Source organism: Pelophylax lessonae (assembly GCF_965119305.1).
Source record: "Pelophylax lessonae genome assembly, chromosome: 11".
In the NCBI taxonomy this organism is placed as follows: domain Eukaryota; kingdom Metazoa; phylum Chordata; class Amphibia; order Anura; family Ranidae; genus Pelophylax; species Pelophylax lessonae.
The window spans coordinates 16,961,624-16,988,290 of record NC_138778.1 but is presented as its reverse complement, the minus strand read 5'-3'; the positions used below and the strand labels follow the sequence as shown (position 1 = coordinate 16,988,290).

The 26,667-nt window shown below is 46.6% G+C and overlaps 1 protein-coding gene across 2 annotated transcripts in view; it reads left to right on the top strand.

Annotated features, from left to right (window-relative positions):
• The window catches only part of KIF19 (kinesin family member 19), a 96,756-nt gene extending 71,920 nt beyond the window's left edge, over nt 1-24,836 (top strand). For both annotated transcript variants that reach the window (XM_082271799.1, XM_082271798.1), the window contains 7 exons: nt 8,447-8,568; nt 11,746-11,915; nt 13,525-13,630; nt 14,428-14,515; nt 14,840-15,237; nt 22,632-22,788; nt 24,648-24,836. In XM_082271799.1, coding sequence (XP_082127925.1) covers nt 8,447-8,568; nt 11,746-11,915; nt 13,525-13,630; nt 14,428-14,515; nt 14,840-15,237; nt 22,632-22,788; nt 24,648-24,805 — 1,199 coding nt within the window. In that variant the 3' untranslated portion in view covers nt 24,806-24,836. The remainder of the gene's footprint in view (nt 1-8,446; nt 8,569-11,745; nt 11,916-13,524; nt 13,631-14,427; nt 14,516-14,839; nt 15,238-22,631; nt 22,789-24,647) is intronic.
• The last annotated feature ends 1,831 nt before the right edge of the window (nt 24,837-26,667 follow it).

Sequence of the window (26,667 nt, the reverse complement as noted above, 5' to 3'; positions counted from 1 at the left end):
ACTGCCCACCCACCACTGATATATAAGGTGGCACAGCAGCTTGCACTCATAGTACAACAGTAACAACACATTAAAAAAAAAATGACAGGCAGAGGCAGGCCACCCCGCAAGGGCCGTCGTGGTCGTGGTGCTGTGATTTCCTTAGGCTCTAGAATAATGCCCAGTGTTCAGAGGCCACCACAGCCCCTGAACTCAAAAAATTCTGAGGCCATAGTTGACTGGCTTACACAGGACACCCAATCGTCTACAGCTTCCGCTCGGAACCTTAATGCACCATCCTCCTCCAGCTCAGCTTCGGGCACCTCTCAATTTACCACTCGCCAGCCCGCCGGCACCACCACCAACACTAGCACCACAGCCGCTTCACTTGATCCGTCAGAGGAGTTATTTTCACATCAGTTTGAAGAAATAAGTGATGCGCAACTATTAGTGCCAGAGGATGTAGATAACGGGGATATGTCTCAGTCAGGCAGCATTATACACATGGACGTACATTGTGATGATGATGATGTTGTACCTGCTGCTGCTGCCTTTGCTGAGTTGTCAAGTGAAGCGGCTGATGATGACGATGTGTCTGTGGATGTCACCTGGGTGCCTGCTCGAAGAGCAGAAGAAGAGGGGGAAAGTTCAGATGGGGAGACAGAGAGGAGGAGGAGACGAGTTGGAAGCAGGGGGAGGAGGTCATCGCAAGGAGCTAGTGGCGCAGTCAGACAGCATGTAGATTCGGCACCCGGGGTCAGCCAGACAGCACGCCAATCAACGCAAGCTGTTGCCACCACCAGAATGCCGTCCTTGCAAAGCTCAGCAGTGTGGCATTTTTTTTGTGTGTCTGCCTCTGATATCAGCGATGCCATTTGTAACCTGTGCCAAAAGAAACTGAGTCGTGGGAAGTCCAACACCCACCTAGGTACAACTGCTTTGCGAAGGCACATGATCTCACATCACAAACGCCTATGGGATCAACACATGAGTAAAAGCAGCACACAAACTGAAAGCCACCATCCTCCTCCTGGTCCAGCATCTTCAGCCACGTCAACCACTGCTGTCCTCCATGCCCCCTATCAACAACCCGCCCCTCCGCCTCTCACCTTCAGCAGTTCCTGCTCGTCACCTGCCCACAGTCAGGTGTCTGTGAAGGAAATGTTTGAGCGCAAAAAGCCAATCTCGCAGAGTCACCCCCTTGCCCGGCGTCTGACAGCTGGCTTGTCGGAACTCTTAGCCCGCCAGCTTTTACCATACAAGCTGGTGGAGTCTGAGGCCTTCAAAAAATTTGTCGCTATTGGGACACCGCAGTGGAAGGTACCCGGCCGAAATTATTTTTCACAAAAGGCAATCCCCAACCTGTACTCTATTGAGGAAAAAGAAATCATGTCACGTCTGGCACACAGTCTTGGGGCAAGGGTCCATCTGACCACTGATAGCTGGTCTGCAAAGCACGGTCAGGGCAGGTATATAACGTACACTGCGCATTGGGTAAACCTGCTGGCGGCTGCCAAGCATGGAATGCGTGGCTCTGCTGCAGAGGAGTTGGTGACACCGCCACGACTTGCAGGCAGGCCTGCTGCCACCTCCTCTACTCCTCCTACTCCATCCTCTTTGCTAACCTCCTCGGCTGAGTCCTCTTCTGCTGTTGCGTCTTGCTCCACACCAACTGCACCCCCCCAGCTCCCCAGGGGCTATTCCACATGCCGGATACGACAGTGTCACGCTGTCTTGGGGTTGACTTGCCTGAAAGCAGAGAGTCACACCGGACCAGCACTACTGTCCGCCCTGAATGCACAGGTGGATCAGTGGCTGACCCCGCACCAACTGGAGATCGGCAAAGTGGTGTGTGACAACGGGAGCAATTTGTTGGCGGCATTGAATTTGGGCAAGTTGACACATGTGCCGTGCATGGCACATGTGTTGAATCTGATTGTGCAACGTTTTGTGCAGAAGTACCCAGGCTTACAGGACGTCCTCAAGCAGGCCAGGAAGGTGTGTGGCCATTTCAGGCGTTCCTACACGGCCATGGCGCACTTTGCAGATATTCAGCGGCGAAACAACATGCCAGTGAGGCGCTTGATTTGCGACAGCCCGACACGTTGGAATTCAACACTGCTAATGTTCGACCGCCTGCTCCAACAAGAAAAAGCGGTCAACGAGTATTTGTATGACCGGGGTGCTAGGACAGCCTCTGCGGAGCTGGGTATTTTTTTGCCACGCTACTGGACGCTCATGCGCAATGCCTGTAGGCTCATGCGTCCTTTTGAGGAGGTGACAAACCTAGTGAGTCGCACTGAAGGCACCATCAGCGACATCATCCCATATGTTTTTTTCCTGGAGCGTCCCCTTCGAAGAGTGCTGGATCAGGCCGTAGATGAGCGTGAAGAGGAAGAGGAAGAGTTGTGGTCACCATCACCACCACCAGAAACAGCCTTACCATCGATTGCTGGACCTGCGGCAACACTGGAAGAGGAGTGTGAGGAAGAGGAGTCAGAGGAGGAATGTGGCTTTGAGGAGGAGGAACACCAACCACAGCAGGCATCCCAGGGTGCTCGTTGTCACCTATCTGGTACCCGTGGTGTTGTACGTGGCTGGGGGGAAGAACACACCTTCAATGACATCAGTGAGGACGAGGAATTGGACATGAGTAGCTCGGCATCCAACCTTGTCCAAATGGGGTCTTTCATGCTGTCATGCCTGTTGAGAGACCCTCGTATAAAAAGGCTGAAGGAGAACGACCTGTACTGGGTGGCCACGCTACTAGACCCCCGGTATAAGCAGAAAGTCTGTGACATGTTACCCAATTACCGGCAGTCGCAAAGGATGCAGCAGCTACAAAATAAGTTAAAAACTATGCTCTACACAGCGTATAAGGGTGATGTCACAGCACAACGGGAATCCAACAGGGGAAGAGGTGAAAGTAATCCTCCTCCTACCACCACAACCACGCCGGCAAGGACAGGACGCTTTACAGACGTCTTGTTGATGGAGGACATGCGGAGCTTTTTTAGTCCTATGCATCGCCACAGCCCTTCGGGGTCCACCCTCAGAGAACGACTCGACCGACAGGTAGCAGACTACCTTGCCTTAACTGCAGATATCGACACTCTGAGGAGCGATGAACCCCTTGACTACTGGGTGTGCAGGCTTGACCTGTGGCCTGAGCTATCCCAGTTTGCCATTGAACTTCTGGCCTGCCCCGCTTCAAGTGTGCTGTCAGAAAGGACCTTCAGCGCAGCAGGAGGTATTGTCACTGAGAAGAGAAGTCGCCTAGGTCAAAAAAGTCTTGATTACCTCACGTTTATTAAGATGAATGAGGCATGGATCCCGAAGGGACTGACAGTGGGGGATGCATTTGACTAAAAAAGGCCTGGTGATGACTGAGATGCCTTGGCCTAAAAATGGTCCACACGCTGCTGTATATAATCATTCTCTGCATGCCGGATGACTTACGTGACGTCTCCGCCACCAACTACGGTTCAAGCAGCAATGTTTTAGTGCACTTTCTGCCTTAAAACCTCAATTTTTCAGGCCGCTGCTACAGCAGCGGCTGCAACAATACCTACTTTTTCATGCATGTGTACATGCCTAATTTTTCTGGCCCCTGGTGCTACACTGTGGCTGCAAAAAAACAAAAAACAAAAAAAAAGGCACATACATGTGTCAATTCCCCTTCGTGATCGTTACCTTGTCGTGGTGAAGGGGCTTGCGTATCACAATGAAGCGATCACCTCTAGGATTGTGTTGGCACACCCCAGATGATAAGGTCGTTGCTTCATTGTGTACAGACCAAAAGCGATCCGCAGGATAATTTTTCATAAAAAAAAACATTCATTTTCTTTCATTCTTTCTGCGGAGCTGGGTATTTTTTGGCCGCGTTACTGAATGCTCATGAACAATGGCTGTAGGCTCATGCGTCCTTTTGCGGAGATGACAACCCTGGTGGTCAGTCGAACCCAAGGCAACATCATCGACCTCATCCCATATGCGTTTTTTCTGGAGCGTGCCCTGCGAAGAGTACTGGATCAGGCTGTAGATGAGCATGAAGAGGAAGAGTTGTGGTCCCCATCACCACCAGAAGCAGCCTTGTCGTTGTCAATTGCTGGACCTGTGGCAACGCAGAGAGAGGAGTCTGAAGAAGAGAAGTCAGAGGAGGAAGGTGGCTTTGAGGAGGTGGAATACCAGCCACAGCAGGCGTCCCAGGGGGCTTGTTCTCACCTTTCGGGGACCCTTGGTGTTGTATGTGGCTGGGTGGAGGAAGAGACCTTCAATGATGTCAGTGAGGACAAGGAACGGGACATGGCTAGCTTGGTATCCAACCTTGTGCAAAGTGGGAGTTTGCGGTTGTGCAAATGGACTGACTGACTGTTAAACGGGGAGTTTGGTCTGTCAGAGTTTGGTCTGTCACTGTGAAGCGGGCAACGGGCGTAACCCTTACACTACTTGACCGATAAAACATCATACCTGATCGTATTCACACACTGGATGTTTTAGTGCTGGTTTACACTGCCGCTACCACTAAAGTAGCGTCGCTTCCAGTGCGACTTTGGCGCGACTTAGCGCGACTTTGGCGCGACCTCATCGCGAGGTGACTTTTTATTTGGCCAATCACAATATCATGTTTTGTTACCGTCACCTAATTTCCTTTTCCTGTTTTTTGTTTTACATATTTCCCCATGTGTGCAGTGTTGTCTGTGTCATAGCTCAACTGATAGGCATGTTTGCCTTGGCATATCATATTTCAGCTTGCCAGAAAGAAAAAAAGACAGCTGGAAAGACACTGCATTAGTTTTCTACTAAAAATCATAAGAAAAATGCTGTTTTTTTTGGGTTGTGGACATACTACAGAGCTGAAACTTGACAGGTACACTTTTTAGACCCCCCAGACACTAAATACAAAAAATGACATGCCTGCCTAAAAAAATGCCCGATAAATGCCTGCAAGAGAAAAAGACAGCCGCAGAGAAGCCGTATTCCTGAAAATATAAGAAAAATGCTGTTTTTTAGGGGTTCTGGACATGCTACAGATCTGAAACTTGACAGGTACACTTTTGTGACCCCCCAGACACTAAATACAAAAAATGACATGCCTGCCTAAAAAAATGCCCGATAAATGCCTGCAAGAGAAAAAGACAGCCGCAGAGAAGCCGTATTCCTGAAAATATAAGAAAAATGCTGTTTTTTAGGGGTTCTGGACATGCTACAGATCTGAAACTTGACAGGTACACTTTTGTGACCCCCCAGACACTAAATACAAAAAATGACATGCCTGCCTAAAAAAATGCCCGATAAATGCCTGCAAGAGAAAAAGACAGCCGCAGAGAAGCCGTATTCCTGAAAATATAAGAAAAATGCTGTTTTTTAGGGGTTCTGGACATGCTACAGAGCTGAAACTTGACAGGTACACTTTTGTGACCCCCCAGACACTAAATACAAAAAATGACATGCCTGCCTAAAAAAATGCCCGATAAATGCCTGCAAGAGAAAAAGCCAGCCGCAGAGAAGCCGTATTCCTGAAAATATAAGAAAAATGCTGTTTTTTAGGGGTTCTGGACATGCTACAGAGCTGAAACTTGACAGGTACACTTTTTAGACCCCCCAGACACTAAATACAAAAAATGACATGCCTGCCTAAAAAAATGCCCGATAAATGCCTGCAAGAGAAAAAGCCAGCCGCAGAGAAGCCGTATTCCTGAAAATATAAGAAAAATGCTGTTTTTTAGGGGTTCTGGACATGCTACAGAGCTGAAACTTGACAGGTACACTTTTGTGACCCCCCAGACACTAAATACAAAAAATGACATGCCTGCCTAAAAAATGCCCGATAAATGCCTGCAAGAGAAAAAGACAGCCGCAGAGAAGCCGTATTCCTGAAAATATAAGAAAAATGCTGTTTTTTAGGGGTTCTGGACATGCTACAAAGCTGAAACTTGACAGGTACACTTTTGTGACCCCCCAGACACTAAATACAAAAAATGACATGCCTGCCTAAAAAAATGCCCGATAAATGCCTGCAAGAGAAAAAGCCAGCCGCAGAGAAGCCGTATTCCTGAAAATATAAGAAAAATGCTGTTTTTTAGGGGTTCTGGACATGCTACAGAGCTGAAACTTGACAGGTACACTTTTTAGACCCCCCAGACACTAAATACAAAAAATGACATGCCTGCCTAAAAAAATGCCCGATAAATGCCTGCAAGAGAAAAAGCCAGCCGCAGAGAAGCCGTATTCCTGAAAATATAAGAAAAATGCTGTTTTTTAGGGGTTCTGGACATGCTACAGAGCTGAAACTTGACAGGTACACTTTTGTGACCCCCCAGACACTAAATACAAAAAATGACATGCCTGCCTAAAAAAATGCCCGATAAATGCCTGCAAGAGAAAAAGCCAGCCGCAGAGAAGCCGTATTCCTGAAAATATAAGAAAAATGCTGTTTTTTAGGGGTTCTGGACATGCTACAGAGCTGAAACTTGACAGGTACACTTTTTAGACCCCCCAGACACTAAATACAAAAAATGACATGCCTGCCTAAAAAAATGCCCGATAAATGCCTGCAAGAGAAAAAGCCAGCCGCAGAGAAGCCGTATTCCTGAAAATATAAGATAAATGCTGTTTTTTAGGGGTTCTGGACATGCTACAGAGCTGAAACTTGACAGGTACACTTTTTAGACCCCCCAGACACTAAATACAAAAAATGACATGCCTGCCTAAAAAAATGCCCGATAAATGCCTGCAAGAGAAAAAGACAGCCGCAGAGAAGCCGTATTCCTGAAAATATAAGAAAAATGCTGTTTTTTAGGGGTTCTGGACATGCTACAGAGCTGAAACTTGACAGGTACACTTTTTAGACCCCCCCAGACACTAAATACAAAAAATGACATGCCTGCCTTAAAAAATGCCCGCTAAATGCCTGCAAGAGAAAAAGCCAGCCGCAGAGAAGCCATATTCCTGAAAATATAAGAAAAATGCTGTTTTTTAGGGGTTCTGGACATGCTACAGAGCTGAAACTTCACAGGTACACTTTTTAGACCCCCCAGATGCTAAATCCAAAGAAATTTTTTATTTTTATTTTTTTTTAATTTTTCCAATAATTGGCTCTCTATCAAAAAATTATAATTTTTAAGAACTTTTTTTTGCGTGATCCCTCTCCGGCATGCCACAGTCCAGGTGTTAGTCCCCTTGAAACAACTTTTCCATCACTATTGTGGCCAGAAAGAGTCCCTGTGTGTTTTAAAATTCGCCTGCCTATTGAAGTCTATGGCGGTTCGCCCGGTTCGCCGGTTCGCGAACATTTGCCGATGTTCGCGTTCGCCGTTCGCGAACCGCGAATTTTAGGTTCGCGACATCACTATTAATGAATACAGAGCTGCATTAATAGGAGTCTTTTACAGTTGCCCGAAGTTCAGCATTAAATAAGTAATATGACTATGAATATAGGATGTAGTTAGAAATCTGTAATAACAGAATTATCATAATATAAAACATAATATCAAACAGCAAGTAAATTAGAATCGCGTAAATCTGGAAAGCCACTTAAATTATTTTTTCTGGGTAAATTTTAGTAACAAATATATATAAATAAATATATGTGTGTGTAAAAAAAAATAAAAATAAATAATAAAAAAAAAAAAAATATATATATATATATATATAATATATGTAGTGTGTATATATATATATATATATATAGTCAAAAGCATTGGGACGCCTGCCTTTTCACTCACATGAACTTTAATGGCATCCCAGTCTTAGTCCGTAGGGTTCAATATTGAGTTGGCCCACCCTTTGCAGATATAACAGCTTCAACTCTTCTGGGAAGGCTGTCCACAAGGTTTAGGAGTGTCTATGGGAATTTTTTAGCAATTTAAAAGAATATTACTCACAAGCGAGCGTAAAAAACAGGCATCTCAATAAGTATGGGGCATCTGGGCACTGTTCGTCTAGGGTGTCATTCGGGATCCCTTGTGGAGCTGGCGCGAATGACACCCTGGACGAACAGTGCCCAGATGCCCCATACTTATTGAGATGCCTGTTTTTTACGCTCGCTTGTGAGTAATATTCTTTTAAATTGCTATTAAATTGACTTTATTGCTACACTTAGATCGGCGCTTGGTCTTCTCTCTCTCTTTTGTCTTGGATCCATACAGGGTTACTTCACCCTACAAAGCCTGCAGCCATCAAAGTGTTAGCAATTCCTCTGGACTCTGCCATCTGCTTTTTGCCCATATCCAGATTATCGCAGCAGCTCTTGCCGTCCGATTGCGCCAATCTCCCCCCCTTTTTCCTCTATGGGAATTTTTGACCATTCTTCCAGAAACGCATTCGTGAGGTCAGACACATCTCCTGGCTGTGGTATAATTCCCCAACCGTCATGTGCCTAATTTTCTTCTTTGTTCTGTAGAAAGTACTTTGCTAGCCTTTTTAGTGGTATAACTACTGATAGCCCATATACATCATTTTACAGATCACAACTTGGCTGTCCCACATCGTCTGGAGGACCTGTATGAAGTCTACCTTCGAGAGCTGGAAGATGGCACTTTAGAACGTATTAGTCTCGTTGACCGGTCTTCAATTTTGGCTTTGAAGGTTTGTTCAGCTTCCAAATCTGTTGACTGTGTGCATCTGTGGCCAGATAGTCCCAGGAGATGTTTAATTTTGTCCAATTCTGACAACCATTACAAAGCCACCAAGAAGAACAATGTTGGGTGGAGAGTCTACCTTAGAAGGAACCACCAGTCCCTCAACAGTCAGACCCAACAAATGTTATGTTGGTCTTCCCTGCTGGCATCACACAAGGTAGATGGGAGCACCCAGTACCCAGTTTTTTTAAGTGCTCAGAGCAAGAATTAGGAACTGCGTCCCCTACAGTGCTGTTAATACATGCATTAAAATGGGTGTACCACCCTGTGCCCATTCTCAGCTCCCTTTGCACCAACTGTTCATGGTAACCCTGTAATGTTCACTACACTATTGGCCAATACCTTGCTTTCTAGCAAATAGAAGGTAGTTGCATATGCTCGGTATGTCTTCTGTGTCAGCTGTGGGCAGATGGGGTTGCAGCATGTATGGCATCAGTAGCTTTTAGAGTAGACATGAATCTGCTCCATGCTGGACGCTAGCCACCAATCTGGGGATTGTGTGCAGTGAAGAGGCGCCCTCCCTACCACTGCACCCTGGGCGGCTTCTCCTCCTGCCTGCCCCTTGTCCCAGCCCTGGGAGCACCATGGGAATAATAAGAGCACGATCCTGGCAAGAAGCTCGAAAGAAGTCTAGTGCTGCTCCCATGCAGGGAATGATTATTGACCAAAGTCCTAACAATTCTTAATACCGCACTGCAGTTTTGCAACTTTGACCTCTGCTAGTAAAACTGTACATATCATTGCAACTACCTATTGTATCTGGGTGAATTCTACAGCGTTTTCAGGATGAATTGGACCTTTATTTGGTAGTAAATGTTAATGGAGATTTCCTTATTTGTTATTATCAACGTTATATTATCAATATTGCCATATTCGTTTAACAAAATCTATTTTTGAAATGTAGCTACAGTAATCCCTCGCTCCATCGCGGTTCAGTTTTTGTGGTCCCGGTAATTCGCGTTTTTTTTTGTAATGTTATTTTACTATATAAATCATTAAAAATGAAATATTTTTGTGTTTTCCATAGCTCTTGCTATGTTTCTTAGTATCTTTTATGTGTTTAAATGAGTTTCTATTGTTTTAAAAGTGTGTTTAAAGACCTTAAATTGCTTTTACACGTACAGTGACAGTAAAAAAACATGCCTACAATGCATTTTAATAGGGTTTTTCTATTTCACGGAATTTCACTTTTCGCGGCTGGGTCCGGAACGTAACCCCCGCAATGGAGGGGGGTTTACTGTATATCGTTCTTGCCATTACCATGACCCACCACCAAAAAACAACCCAAAATAAATTCCTCGGCTCCTGACATGCATGAGGATACCATATGTGTCTTTTATTTGTTGTATGTGCCCATAGTGGGGCCCAGAAACGATAGTTCCCCCCCCCCCCTTTTTTTTTTTCTTTTAAGTCTACCTAAAATTCACTGATACTAAATATAAAAAAACTTAATATAAAATATTTTTTTTTTTTTTTAATCTTACCTAAAGGATAAAAAAAAAGGCGCAAAATATTGGAAAAAAAAAAAAAAAGGATACCACATGTACATTTTTTACCGCTTGTACCCGTAGCAGGGCCCAGAAACAATAGTGCGTATTTTGGGTGTTTTTTTTTTTTTTTATTCTACCTAAAATGTATGAAAACTAAATATAAAACCTTTTTTTTTTTTTTAATCCAAACTAAAAGATAAAAAAAAATTAAACCACATGTGTATATTATTTGTTCTTTGTACCCATAGTAAGGCCCAAAAACAATAGTGCACATTTATTTATTTATTTTTTTTGTTTTGTTTTTTTATCCAACGTAAAAAATAAACTGACACGAACGCGTACTTTGTATATATGAAACGAAGGGTCCTTTCACACGAGACGGAGCTGTCAGAGCGCTGCTTTCCTCTATGGGAGATCGGATGATCGGAAACCGCCTGTCCGTTTTCATCCAATCCTTTCCGATCCGATCCTCCAGATAGGGTTTCCATCCCTCCGGATTTCACGGACAGGATCGGATCGGATAGCAGCGGGTGTCAGCGGACATGTCTCCACTGATCCACTGCTCCATAGAGGTGCATGGAGCATCCGATCAGGTCCGCCTGAAAAACTGACAGGCGGACCGGATCAGAAAGCCCCTGTGAAAGGGGCCTAAATCTAAAACCATTTTTTTTTTTATCCTACCTAAATAAGGATACCACGCGTGTATATTATTTGTTGTATCTACCCAGGGCCACGGATAAGGCAGTACAGCCAGCCCTCCTGTACTGGGCCCAGGTCCCATCAATTCAAAAGGGGGGCCCGGGTACCTGCTGAGCAGGAGGGCCGGCTGTACTGCCTTACTACAGACACCGATCTTCTTTTGCCTCCCCCCTGCTGTGTTTCCGGCTTCTCCTCCTTTCCCTCCCTCCAGCTGTGCTGCAGGGCCATCAGTTGTACCATCCAGGGCCCCACCCCTGCTTTCCGGGCCCCCCCCCCCCGTGTCCTTTTCCCCGCAGCATTCCCGGATTCCCTCCTCTCCCGCTGGCAGCTGGGATGTTTTTAGGGTGGAGAATATGTCATAATCATTATAAAATAATAATTTTAGTATATTTTTTAGCAAAAAGAAGCAGGGCCCTGTCAGGTAGGCAGCATGGGGCCCCATGATTTCTAAAAGCAGCACTGTATCTACCCATAGTAGGGCCCAGGAACAATAGTGCACATTTTGCTTTTTTGCTTTCTGTTTTTTTTATCCAACGTAAATTACACTGACACTAAATATAAATAAAAACGAATATAAAAAATATTCCTGGCTCCAACATGGCAGCATACATGTAGTAGGCGGGGCTACTACCACATGTATGCTGCCATGGATTGGTGCCAGGAAAGGAAAATTAAGGTAAGAATTTAAATACAATTTTCTGCTCTTTTTTTTTTTTTTTTATCCTACCTAAGACACAATGACAATAACTAAATTAAAAAAAAAATAATAATAATAATAATAATTTCCAACCTAAAACATGCTGGTTTTGAAATCCAGACACATACTGTACATCTGTGAGACCTTGGGTGTTCGTGTTATTGGGAATACAAGCAGTTTATGTTGCTTTATTGTGTGATGATATATACTGAGCGGACCTTCAACCCCTCCATTGCAGGACAGCCAGAGCTCCTTACCCAAAATCCCTCAGATCACCGCCGAGGAGACCTCCCAGGAACCGGATTCGGACCAAGAGAGCGTGAGAACTTTCGGATCCGACAACCACAATCTCCATTACAGGGAGTCATACCGCCGAATCTTACCTCGACTTCTTTCTGAGGCTGAGAGGTGAGAGGAAGGGCTCATACTATAAATATTTCTTCTGTGTCCTGACTGTTGCCTCTGGAATTATCATTATGTTGCAGCATAACAGTCCTCAGATTAACTTTTTTTTCTGTTTTTTTCACCTGGTGATCCTGCCACTTCTTGTCTTAGGGTGACAACGCTCTCTTACCATACTGTATGGAGGAACAGTGTTGTCACCATAGGACAGGACCATGGAACACCTCCTGCTCTCCTCGTCTTTCTTAAATGGCGAGGTGGTGTATAGTAGTTCACAGAAGATAGCTGAGAAGGGTGATGAGATACTTTGATATGTCAAGTTAGTGCACAGGAAGTGACTAGGACACTGGATTTCTATCAGAAACCATAGATGTTTTCTGTACTTGCAGAATGAAAGGAAAAACAAATGCAGCCACCACTGGTAAAGACTAGTAAGCTGCAATATTTGCCATTTTTGTTGTTGGATTTAGTTATCGTTTAGGCCCCTTTTACACTTGTACGACCTGATTTTGAAGCAATGCTTGTGTAATCTTGAGGTCTATGGACCTCAAGTCGCATCAAAGTCGGACCAAAGTACTGCAGGGACTACTTTGAAGTCGCTGTGACTTGAAGTCGCACAGATATAAATGGTACTCATTGGAAATCATTGGGTACGACTTGTCATGTGACTTTGCAGTCCCAAGTCGCATGACAAGTGTGAAAAGGGCCTTAAGGGTTCCCATGCTGCCACATTAAATTTAATTTGTCTTGTTTGATGTTGACTTTGTACAACCCCAAACAGCTGCATGCTACCTGGGTTGGGTGGTCAGAGGGCAGTAAAATCACAACTCAACCGTCTGTTTTTATGTATTAAAAAAAACCACACAAGATAGTTTTAAAGGTAGTTACAGTAGTTAGGCAAAGTTGCAAGAATGTATATATAAGACACATACGGCACAGAGATCCAGTGCACAAGCTTCACAGAGGAATAACCATGTTTATTTTAACCTGTGTGATTTTTAAATCTCATTGGATTTAGCTGAAAATAACTATCACTGGGTTCAGCTAAAAATAACTGTCATTGGGCTCAGCTGCAAATAACGGTCACTGAGCTCAGCTGAAAACAACTGGGTTGAACGGAAAACGACTGTCACTGGGCTGAGCTGAAAACGTCAGTCACTGGGCTGAGCTGAAAACGACTGTCACTGGGCTGAGCTGAAAACGACTGTCACTGGGCTGAGCTGAAAATGACTGTCACTGGGCTGAGCTGAAAACGACTGTCACTGGGCTGAGCTGAAAACGACTGTCACTGGGCTGAGCTGAAAACGACTGTCACTGGGCTGAGCTGAAAACGACTGTCACTGGGCTGAGCTGAAAACGACTGTCACGGGGCTGAGCTGAAAACGACTGTCACGGGGCTGAGCTGAAAACGACTGTCACGGGGCTGAGCTGAAAACGACTGTCACGGGGCTGAGCTGAAAACGACTGCCACTGTGCTCAGCTAAAATAAAGATTCCTGTCCTGTGTAATAGTTTTGTGAATCAAGTCTATTTTCTTTAGCTTTTTATGTACATTGCCTGCAGTTATACCAGGGATAAAATTAATTTTAACAAACCTTTGATTCTTTCCTCAACAGTGATACCAATAAAGTGTTTAAAACCAGCCCTCGTGCCCGTTACCTGAAGAATTCCACGGTGGTGACTCCGCCTCCAATTCACGTGAACGGGATGGTCAGCAAGGAGGTAAGTGGTTTGGATTTTACTTACCATGGGAAAAAGAGCTGAGATTTTGAGATATTGAGCTGTAAGGTGTCAGTTTTGGAGCACTGAGGGCTCTTGGGGGCCTGGGGGTACTGTGAAAGGTTGAGAGGCATTTTGGGGAGTTGGGTGGCACTGTGGGAGGTTAAGAGGCACTGTGGAAGTTTGGGAGGCACTGTGGGAGGTTGGGAGACACTTTTGGAGGTCGGGAGGCACTGTGGGAGGTTTGGGGGGCACTGAGAGGTTGGGAGGCACTTTGGGAGGTTGGGAGGCACTGCGGGAGGTTTGGAGACACGTTTAGAGGTTGTGAGGCACTGTGGGAGGTTTAGGTGGCACTGTGAGAGGTTGGATGGCACTGTAAGAGGTTTGGTGGCACTGTGGGAGGAGCGGAGGCACTTTTGGAGGTTGTTAAGGCACTGTGGGAGGTTTAGGTGGCACTGTGAGAGGTCGGGGGGCACTGAGAGGTTGGGTGGCACTGTGGGAGTCCGGGAGGCACTGTGGGAAGTTGGGAAGCAGGAGGTTGGGTGGCACTGTGGGTGGTTGTGAGGCACTGTGGGAGATTGTAAGGCACTGTGGGAGGTTGTGAGGCACTGTGAGAGGTTTGGGAGGTTGTGAGGCACTGTGGGAGGTTGGGTGGCACTGTGGGAGGTTGGAGGTCTAGCTGGAGGCCCAGGAGGAGGGAGGCCAAGGCCTGGTAATTGAGAACCACTAGTCCTAGAGGGTGGGCTTTTTTTTGTTTGCTCAGAGTTCCACTTTAATTACAAAATTCTATACTTTTGCAGTCATTTCCACGGAGCAATCTGGTGAGCGTGAGCCAGCACATCAACTCCTCCCCTGAAAGCGTTGACAAGATCGCTTTAACACGCAAAGGTAAGTAGCAGGACAAGATTACTGTGTCAAAGCCCCGCCCACTGATTTCATTTGTTGGGGTAAATTAAGGGAGGTGCTATGACTTTCCTGTCCTGAGGGGGTTAAAGTAGAACAGCAGCCACAAGGCTCAAAAGGAAATGAACATGTATGTAAAGCCAACCCTAAGTTTTAGATGGAGTAAGGTATAGTGAGAACCTCATGGGTGGGACAGACCTCCTGATCACATGACCATTGTGGTTGGCTGTCTCATGTTCAGGAACCCGTCCCACCAGCTCCCATCGATTGTAGGGCAGCCTATTCATTTTGTGCCATGTTTTATTACAGAAAAGAAGGAGATTCTCAGCAGCATAAAAAATATCTCGGTGAAGGCGGCTAGACGGCGTTCCCGGGTCATCGAGGGCGATCGTCTCCAGCCTCTTCAGCCAATGAAGGAAAGGAGCAACCTGTCCATCCACTCCCTGAGCGAGAGCGAGGACAACCCCTTCCGAGACCAGCGGGTGCCCACCTCACCACTCCACCACGCTGCCAGCGAAGATAACCTTTCCACCAGCACCGGGGAGATGGTCGCGGTACTGGTGGGAGGAAACCGCGGGAGGGATTCTCCAGGTTTCTGGCAGCGCGTGCCAAAGAAAGGGGCCCAGAAGCAGGAGAAGAGGGAGGAGGCCCTGGAGGTGAAACGCAGGAAGAAGAGGTCGAGGTCCTTTGAGGTCACCGGTCAGGGGGTAAGGGTCAAAGGACAGCGGGATTTTGGATAACATCTCTGACCTCTCCTGAAAATGCCTGGTTCCTGGCTTACCCCCAGATCCTGAGGCTTTACAGGTCACCAAAACCAGTATTACCCCATCTTGACTTCCCCCTGACTCTCCTGATCTGAGTGCCTTTTCTGGGTTGGTGTCTTTGAGACAGCCAGGTAACAAGCATTTCTAGGGGCAGGTATTGAGGAATTTCCACCATCCCAGTTCTGAGTTCCGGGGTCTCTACACCTGCTGTTCCTATTATGAGGGTTTCCCATCATCCCTGTGCTGAGTTCCCCGGTCTGTACATCTGTTGTGCCCATTATGAGGGGTTCCCACCATCTCTGGGCTGAGTTCCTGGGTCTGTACACCTGCTGTGCCCATTATGAGGTGTTCCCATCATTCCTGTGCTGAGTTCCTGGGTCTGTACACCTGCTGTACCCATTATGAGGGGTTCCCACCATCCCTATGCTGAGTTCCTGGGTCTGTACACCTGCTGTACCCATTATGATGGGTTAATTTTGTTTATTGAAAAATCTTACAAACAACAACTTATATACAATAAAACCATAATAAATAAATTAATAAATAACATATTTACAAAATAATTAAATATAACTATACAAAACCAAAAACCAAACAAGAACATAATAAATAAACCAAATTGCGCACAGCATAAACCCTACGAGAGAGCCAGACTAAGGAACATCACCGTCACCATGCATGTAGCCTTTTATCAAAAATATATTTTATCTGAAAATCTAGGGGAGTGAAGCAAGGACAGAAAGAAAAGCCGCACACCCCGAGATCAACAGGCAGCAGCTACAGAGTCCTGATATTCCTCCACGCCTTTATCCAGGCCTCCTGCCGCCACCTGTCTTTCTCAAGACCCCGAATCTTCCCAACCTCACCCAGAATGTTCTGCACCACCACCTCAACAGGGAGGATTTTACTCCGTAAGGATACCTGGCACCGTGCACTCCACGTGAAATAACGGACTACTACACTAACTAAAAAAAGTGTTTCCAAATCATAATCCCGGCGAGTCTGGAATGCCCCATACACCCACTCTGCATAACTCATATGGGGGAGGAAGGGTACACTCAGAGCCCTCCCTACCCTCTTGTACACCTCTATATTAAAAGGGCACTGAAGCAAAAAATGATCCATGGACTCCACCGCACCTCCACACTCTACTCTCGGGCAGCCACGATCACTCACAGAGAGAAACTTCAGGTTGCCCTTCACATATAGTTTTCCATGGAAAGCGAGCCAAGCCTGATCCCTAAACTTCATTGGGATTCTCTCCAAATTAATCAAACGCAAACCCTCCCCCAAAACTAGGCTTGGGCAATCCCTTAAGGCCAGTGGTTCGCAAAAAACAGAGCTCATGATCCGCTTCTCAAGAAGTTTCCTTGGAAGAGATCTGATCTCCCCTGCCGTTACTTGCCACTGCCGAAGTATTTTCAAACACGGGGCAACATAAGTCGGGAGCTTATCATGCTTGACCCTCAGGCTTTTCACTGGCCCACCATTTTCCCAGTTTCGCAGAAAGGGCCTAAACCAGGACTGGAAAATACCAACCCACCCATGCGGTCTCTCTGCCAACATGTTACCAAGGTTGTACTTTACAAACATCAGAGAGAAAAAGACTACAGGGTTGATCATTCCTAGACCACCCTCTCGCCTAGGAAGATAAGTCACACTCCTTTTGACAAGGTTTATTCTGTTTCCCCATAACAGCTGGAAGAAACAACTATAGATCCTGGTATAGAGAGACACTGGCAAAATGCAGACAAAACTGACATACAGAAAAATTGGAATCAGGTAACCTTTGATCAGATCAACCTTTTCCCTTAAGGAAAACCGCCAACTTTTCCAGCTCGCCACCTTGGCATTGGCATTCTCCAGCCTGCTCACCCAATTTGCATGACCATAGTCACCTGGGCCAAATTCAATGCCTAGAACTCTAATTTTTTGTTGGGGCTCCGGGAAGTCATCCGGGAGAACAAAGCTCTCACCTTCCACGCCCATCCAGAAAGCTTCACACTTGTCCTGGTTGACCTTTGAACCTGATGCTTCCGCATACTGCCTTGTCACTGAGACCACCTCCTGCGCTTCCCCAGTCCCAGAGACAAAAACAGAAACGTCATCAGCATAAGCCACAACCTTCAAAGGAGGCTCACCAGCGATGCCCAAAGGTACCCCACACAATGGTCCACTCTCTAGCCTTCTAATGAAGGGGTCGATTGCAAACGCATATAGCAGAGGACTCAAAGGACACCCCTGACGCACACCTGAGCCAACCACAAAGGGCTGCCCAACCCAACCATTAACCAGAGGAAAGCTTTCAGCCCCTTTGTACAAAATCTTGAGCCAATCAATGAAACCCCCCTCCAGGCCATACTTGCCAAGAAGGAGCCATAGGTACTCATGATTAACCCTATCAAAGGCCTTAGCCTGATCCAATGTCAGCAGATATTTACCCCAACCAGCAGCCCTACAACGCTCCAAGGCCTCCCGGACAGCTAACACAGCTGAGAAAGTGCTTCTACCCTGGATTGCGCAGTGCTGGTGATGGGATAACAAATCGCCTGCCACTGATGATAATCGCCAGAAAAAAATCTTTGCCAGTATCTTTCTATCGACATTAAGAAGGCTAATGGGGCGCCAATTCTCAATCATCGAAGGATCTTTGCCCTTTGACAGAAGAACCACTGCAGATTGCCTCATGGAAGGAGGGAGAGAACCCTCATGCAAACAGCCATTAAAAACCTCCGCAAGGTGTGAAGCCAGGATCTTCTTAAAACATTTATAAAATTCGGCTGTCAAACCATCTGGCCCTGGCGTTTTCCTGATGGCTAGTTTATCAATAGCCTGGATCACCTCATCTGCAGTGATTTCATCTGTCAAATTCATCAAAGGAACAATATTTTCCAGACCTGGCGTAGAGTCCAAAAAACTCAACATCCCTGTCCGATCAAGGTTCTTTCCTCCCAGGAGATCAGCATAGTATGACCTGACGACCTCCAGGATCCCTGACCTAGACTTCGTCAGAGAGCCCGTACTGTCCTTCAGGCCATTGACCGTCTTAACTGCTACGCTCTGTTTACAATTCTGGTAAGGGTCAGGCGAATGGTATTTCCCATAGTCCCTTTCCTGAACCAAAGAGGCGTGCCGGTCATATTGATGGGTCCTCAGGAGGAGCTTCACCTCAGAGATCGCCCCAGAATCTCCTCCATTCGATACAAGGCGGTCAAGTTTCCTCCGCAAACGCTGGTAGGTGATATACTTATCTTGCTGTCTCTTTCTCCCTATGGCCTTGAAAAGCCTAACAGTCCGCTGTTTTATAAGCTCCCACCATTCTGACTTACTGTTGCAAAAGTCTAGGATAGTTACCTGTGCCTGAAAAAATTCCTCAAAGGATTGTCTTACTTCCTCGTCATCCAGGAGGGCCGAATTCAATCTCCAGATACCCCTCCCCCTAGGTGGCACGCCTGAGGCATTCAGAGTCAAATATAGAATACAGTGATCAGAAAACTCCACTGCCCGACAAACAGGTGCCGAAAAAGCAGAGTCCTCCTTTAAAAAAAACCTATCTATCCTACTCTGACTATTACCTCGCTGAAAAGTGAACCCCGTGCTGTCTGGGCAGCGCTTAATGTGCACATCTACCAGACCTGCTTCCCTAACCATTGCATTCAGGAAAAGGCTGTCATAGCCCAGCTTATCTCTGAAACCTCTCCTGTCTTTAGGCCTAGTAATGGTGTTGAAGTCACCTCCAAAGATAACCTGCTGAGCCGTAAAAAGAAAAGGCTTAATCTTTGTAAAGAGGCATTTCCTGTCCCATTTTGTCTGGGGACCATAGATGTTAATCAGGCGCAGGTCCTGCCCCCTCACAGAGACATCCAAAATCATGCATCTCCCAATCTCTACCTCAATTACCCGTCGGCATGTTACCATACCAGAAAAAAGGACCGCAACCCCGCTGTAAGGCTCGGCCGCAAGAGACCAAAAGGAGGGACCACGCTTCCACTCCTTCTTTGCCAGATGTATATCAGCCAGACTACTCAGATGGGTCTCTTGCAAAAACAAAATGTCAGCATCAAACTCGCTGAGCAAAAATAAGGCCATATGACGAGCACTCACTGATTTTAAGCTGGCAACATTAATGGTTGCCACTTTTAACGGAGTGGGAACTGCCATTAGGATAATTGAGGCAGCCGTTTCTTAGCCTGACTACTCTCTCTCCCAGGAGAACCAGTGCGCTTCAATGCACCCTGGGACTCATCATCCATAGAAGACGCCGTACTCAACGAGTCCCATTCATCATCATCATCTGACAGGACCCCAAACTTATTTTTCAAGGGCAAAACCTTAGGACTTTGGGCAACTGAACACCTTTTTTTTTTTCTTTTGCCCTTCTTCCTTTTCTCCTCCAACCATTCCACATCATCCTTGGACAAACTGCAAATTACAGTCTCCCCACTCTTAGCCTCCCCTTCACCCCCACTCTCCCTTACCTTATCTGCCACCAGGCCAGCCTCTTCACCATTTTCCCCACTCCTCTGCATCCCCTGGTCCCCAATAGAAGCCCTGAAATGTCGAGGGGGTGGGACTGGCACTGCACTTGATGCCCCTGCATCAGCACCTCTTGCGGCCTCTGCAATTTTGGAGGACATAGACACAGAAGGATTGGACACATTCTCGGTAACTGATACATGCAAACGCACAGACTGGGGCACCACAGATTTGGAAGACACTGACACACTGGGAATTGGCACAGACTGGGAAATCACAGACTGGGAAGACACAGGCACACTAGGCAAACGCACAGACTGGGAAGACACAGGCACACTAGGCAAACGCACAGACTGGGAAGACACAGGCACACTGGGCATTGGCACAGACTCAGAGGGAATCGCAGGCACCCTAGCTGCTGAGCTCTGAGCATCCTCCATGTCCAGGCGGAAGAACTCTCTCATGAGCTCAGGCTGGTTATGCATTGCCTCGGGACACTGGCTATAAGGATGCCCAACCGAATTGCACAAGTTGCACCTTATAATGTTGCAATCCTTTGCCAAATGCCCTAAATCCTGACACAGAGAGCATTTCATCACTGGACAGGAGGATGCAAAGTGCCCTTTATCCCCACATTTATTACACAGTTTTGGCTGGCCTGGATAAAAGATGGTCAGCCTGTCCCTTCCCAGGAAAGCTGAGGATGGCAGATGCTGGATGACATTATCAATAACCCTCAGTTTTAGCTGCACAGACCATCCCCCCGTCCATATTCCTCGGTCATCCATAATTTTGTGTAAGGGGCTCAGGATGTCTCCATATCTCCTCAGCCATACAGATAAATCCCCTTGTGGTATGGACTCATTGCGCACAAGAATCGTCACCATTTTAATAAGTGGCTGACGTGACACAACTTTGGGGATGAGCCCTCTCCAGTCCGGCAGGCTCCTACACACATGCTCATATTTCTCCCAAAATATGTCCAAAGACTCCGGACGGATAAAGGACAAATCATACTCATAGGAGCCGGTCGGACTGATCAGGGCGAAGATATCTTCGGGTCTAAACCCCATCTGCAGAATCTTATCAACCACAGCTCTCCTATATGGGGGAATACCTTCGCCTTCCCATCTGAGCTGAACCACATTCCTCCTTTTAAATAGTGAGGAAGATAAACCATTTCCATGCTCCCCCCTACCAGATCCTGTAGCAGCACCAGCATAGGTTTTCCTCCCAGACATACCAGTAATTACAGCATTGTCCTTAGACACAACCACACCTGCTGACAAGGAGCCTGAATCAACCCTTGCAGTCTTTGGAGCAGCAGAGACAAGACCCACCCCCTCCCCCTTCTCTAAGCACTCAGCTGCTTTCCTGGGTTCAATCACAGTTTTTTTTACTGCAGAATCCCCAACAGTTGTAGCACTACTGCTCCCAGCATCTCCTGCACCATTTCCAGGAACAACAGCTTTATCTGGGTCAGGAAAAGCCTTTGCAATGTCCGTGGTGCTCCTCTCTGCAGACACTTCAACCAAAAGCTCAAAGTTATTTTCAGTTTTCCCACCAATCGCATTTAAAGTTTTTTTAGCAGGTGCATCAGGTTGCACTGCATGCTGCACATTGTCTATGGGTGTGGGCTGACAGCCCATAGCACTACAACCCTCAGCAAGCACATTGTCATTAAAGTTCACATCACCACCTTGCACACACACTGTACCTGCTTGCTGTGTTGTTACCTCTGCAGTGTCATGGCTGATGGTGGGATCAAACTTCCTCCTGGTTGTTGCAGGCTTCATGGTGAATTTTCCTCTCTCCACAGGTCTCTCTTTCATAGGGCGAGGAACGGTATCCATCTCCTCATCTGAGGAATCCGCAGAAAAATGTAACTTTCTTCCATCCAGAGGGGTTTCCAGCTCAGCGATGAACTCCAACATGCCAGTACCCCCCTCAACCTCCTGCTCAGATGTTCCACATTGCTGCTGCAGAGGGAGGGAGACAGAGGCCTCCGCCATTGGGGGCTCAGCAGATGTCTGAGGTGTTGAAGAGCTGGGCTCATCCTCCGGGCCCACTTTCTCACTCTCTGCTGACTCTGTCGGTACCTGAATCTCTTCACTGGCTGGGTCACTCTCCATGCTGGAAACGGTTCCTCTCCTCATACGGCTGAAACGTTCCTCATTCCTGTATTTTTCCTTAAAAGCTCCGCTACTTTCCTTCAGAGAGCTCACCAACTCTTTCTGCTTCCTCAAAGCTTGCTCCAAGTCCTTTAATTCAGGCCTCAGAGCCGGTCTCTTCTTACTGTACAGTTTGGCACAATACAACTTTTTCTTTTTAAATTCAGTTTTTAAAGCTGCCAATTTCTCCTCCTCTTTCTCAATCCTTGTCAGCTTGTCCACAATCCTCCGTCTAAAGGTAGATAGGGATTCACCCCTCCTTGGGCCGAGCTCCATGTCTTCCATAGGCTGAGGCCTAGTCTCAGGCCTATCCAGGGGGCCCCCGCCGGGGTCCTCCCCAGGATCCAGCATCCCTCCTGGGGCAGAGAAACAACTCTAGCCCCTGGCTTCTGGAAGCACACGAGCTAAGGAATCAGCAACCTCACACCTCGCTGTCAGGGAGTGGAATGGCAGTTTCCCACCATCCCTGTGCTGAGTTCCCGGGTCTGTACACCTGCTGTGTCCATTATGAGGAGTTCCCACCATCCCTGTTGGATATTATGCTTTGTTTATATTATGGAGAATGTGATAGGAGAGTCTGGGACACATAATAAGTCAGGGGCCGCCTCTGTCCACCAGGCTCCACCAATAAACACAAAGATCATTTTTTGGGACTCCCCCTTTAATGAATGATTTCTTGTGCTTCTGCAGCTGGTCAGACCAAAGAACCATCCTTCCCGAAACAGAATCCTAGAGAGCAACTCTGAGCACAAGATCCAGACGAACGGCCCTCAGGGAGGAAACGGCCGTGCTCCAGGGAAGGTCGTACTGCCGATAGCGCAGGTCAAACTTCCACAGAACCAGACGGGTGAGTGATTTCCGATATCAGAAACACCAACAGTGCAGCTCTGTAATCACTAATACATCATGATTTATTTATTTTTTAAATACAATGTAAGTACCTGAATGTGACCTGGTGTCAGCCTCTAGCCGTACAGCAGAGCTCAGACTGGGGAGAAGCAGCACACAAGGCAAGTCAGTTGCGCTACATTGCGAAGAGCGTATTGATAGGAGGAGAGAGTGACCAAGAGATGAGCTTATAAGTACAGAAGCCTAAACACAATAAAACATCATCCAGTTAGGACTCTTCTTTAAATGTACAAGATGCAGTCATCCTAGACCAGGGGGTGCCAAATTTTGTAAATAAAGAGCCAGTTTCATGTTTTGGGGGGGGGGGGGGGTAGCGCAGACTGTTGCCTGTGGGAGTAGAAAATGCCCCAACATGAGTGGCAGTAACCAATGCCCCATCATTGGTGTCAGTGGGAGGAATAGTGCCCCATCATTGGTGTCAGTGGGAGGAATAGTGCCCCATCATTGGTGTCAGTGGTAGGAATAGTGCCCCTTCATTGGTGTCAGTGGGAGGAATAGTGCCCCTTCATTGGTGTCAGTGGGAGGAATAGTGCCCCTTCATTGGTGTCAGTGGGAGGAATAGTGCCCCTTCATTGGTGTCAGTGGGAGGAATAGTGCCCCATCATTGGTATCAATGGGAGGAATAGTGCCCCATCATTGGTGTCAGTGGGAGGAATAGTGCCCCATCATTGGTGTCAGTGGGAGGAATAGTGACCCATCATTGGTGTCAGTGGGAGGAATAGTGCCCCATCATTGGTGTCAGTGGGAGGAATAGTGCCCCATCATTGGTGTCAGTGGGGGGAATATTGCCCCATCATTGGTGTCAGTGGGAGGATTAGTGCTGCATCATTGCTGTTAAAGGGAGTAATAGTGCCCTGTCTTTGGTATCAGTGGGAGGAATATTTCCCCATCATTGGTGTGAGTGGGAGAACTAGTGCCCCATCATTGGTGTCAGTGGGAAGACTAGTGCCCCATCATTGGTGTCAGTGGGAGGAATAGGTCCCCGTCATCGGTGCTAATAGGAGAAATAGTGCCCCATTAATGGTGTCAGTGGGGGGAATAGTGCCCCATCATTGGTGTCAGTGGGAGGAAATGTGCCCCATCACTGGTGTCAGTGTAAGGAATAGTGCCCCATCACTGGTGTCAGTGTAAGGAATAGTGCCCCATCATTGGTGTCAGTGGGACAGCTAGTGTCCCACCATTGGTGTCAGTGGACGGAATAGTGCCCAGTTGATGGTCAGTTGCAGATAGGTGCCCCATTGATGGTGTCAGTGGGAGGAATATTGCCTTATTGATGCTCTCAATGGGAGGAAAGGTGTCCCATTGATGGTGTCAGTGGGGAGGACTGGTGCTTCTTTGTTGCTGTCAGTGATAGTAAAGGTGCCCCATCATTGGTATCAGCGGGAGGAAAGGTGCCCCATCATTGGTGTCAGTGGGAGGAGTTTTGTGCCAAGGGCTGAATCAAGGCAAGCGAAGGGGAAGATCCGGTTCCTGGGTTGGAGTTCGGGGACCACTGTCCCAGACAAACCAATTAATAAGAATTTGCCTTGTATCATCACTATCCAGTCCAAGCATCTGCCAGGTCGGACCAGTCAACCCTACTCACACATCTCCCATCCCTCAACCAAACCCATGCCTGCCCCATGTCTATAGAAGTCACGTGGGCTGCTAGGGCAGTACTTCCACCTGTGCCTTCCACCCATTTAAAACAGCCATTGCAAGCCCATTGGTTATTGCTTCCTGAGACTTATTGCTCTGTTACCTTAAGTGACATTGAAAGTCCGAAAAATTACATTGTTCTCTTCTCAATCCATACAGGACCAGGGAAACAGCCAGACCACCAGGGAATGGGGTCCCAGCCCAACCCCCCAGTCAACACGAAGAAGCAAACCTCCAACCAGCGTCCGCGATTCAACTATGTTAACTCCAATGCCACTGGCGTAACCGGCAAAGAGATGAAGGTTCGGAAATATTAAGCAGTGGTGGTTGCTACGTCGCGGGACAGCCAAGAAATAGGCCTGGAGTCTGGCCAGTCATTGAAGGAACCTTTTTGAGCTGACTTGAGGTTCAAAGCTACTTAATTCCAGCAGTATCAAAAAATCCATATGGGGTCTATATTCTGGAGGGTACACCTCTCATTCCTTACCCTACCACAGGTATTACGACTCTGACTTGCCCCTCAGTGATTGCAATGAGGCCACTAAGGAGGGGAAATGGAACACATGGACCTTAGGCTGCTCACTTGGTGGAGTGTCGGAGCTAAGGAGAGTCGACCGGCTTCAGTATTGGACACACAAGGGGAATGCAGCAGTATATGGAGTACCGGTATTACGACTACCATCATACGCCCAACCTGCTGAATCATGGCCGCACCCTTTCCCTTCATCTGGGATACTGTGCTGGCTATCTTGAAGGAGCAGAAGGCTATTGACCCATGGTGGCCACCACCCTTGGACTCTTACCCTCTATTATAAATGACCGTACTTTAGACATTGGAGCGGAAGGAAGACATAAGGATGAAAGTTTATTGGGGTTCACTGACTACAAACCCATACACAGGGGCCCTCCTGTAGAGGCTTCACTCTTCTATGGAATCAATTTTGCAAGACAATTTTTCCTTTCAATGTAAATTTTCAATTTTTTTTCTACCAACTTGCACTGGTCTCCTAAAAATCCTTTGTATCTTCAGCAAGATTTCAGTAGGATGCTAATTTAGGCTGCTGCTATTGGATGGTCACTGACCAATGCTGGGTATTAGGGGGTTGCTTCATATAATCTTTTTTTTTTCTTTTTTTTTAATTGCTGTGGCCTCCGTGCCATTAATGTGGGAGGGAGTGAATATACCAGAGATTAAAGGGGCCCTTTAATTAGCAATAAATGGAGACTATTTTAAATTAAATTAAAGAATTAAATAGAGATTAGTTTAAAATAAATTAGAATAAATAAAGAATTAAATAGAGATTAAAGTGACCTAAAAAAAATGGACTCATCGGCAGCCTGCAAATCAAGAATCCTTAAAGGATAACCAATTAATTTTCCTCTTATTTTTGATAGAATATGAAAGGGGATTTAATTGCTGTTTGTGTCCCCATTGGGGAGATTCACCCCTTGATTTGTCCTGGTGACCACTGTGAAAGGAAAGCGAAATCCAAAATTATAGGGTTGTCACCATAACAACATCTGTGGATAGATTAGCCAAAGGCAGCCAGTGGTGAGGATAGATTATCCAATGGGAACCAGTGGTGAGGAAAGATTATCCAATGGGAACCAGTATTGAAAATAGATTATGCAGTGGGAACCGGTGGCAAGGATAGAATTTCCAATGGGAAATGGTGGCAAGAATAGACTTTTCAATGGGAAATGGTGGCAAGAATAGACTTTTCAGTGGGAAATGGTGGCAAGGATAGACTTTTCAATGGGAAATGGTGGCAAGGATAGATTTTCAATGGGAAATGGTGGCGAGGATAGACTATCCAATGGGAACTGATGGTGAGGATAGATTATCCAATGAGAACTGGTGGTGAGGATAGATTATCCAATGGGAACTGGTGGTGAGGATAGATTATTCAATGGGAACTGATGGTGAGGATGGATTATCCAATGGGAAATGGTGGTGAGGATAGATTATCCGATGGGAACTGGTGGTGAAGATGGATTATCCAATGGGGACCAGTATTGAAAATAGATTATGCAAAAGGAACTGGTGACTAGGATAGATTATCCAATGGGAAATGGTGGCAAGGATAGACTTTCCAATGGGAAATGGTAGCAAGAATAGAATTTCCAATGGGAAATGGTGGCAAGAATAGACTTTTTCAATGGGAAATGGTGGCAAGAA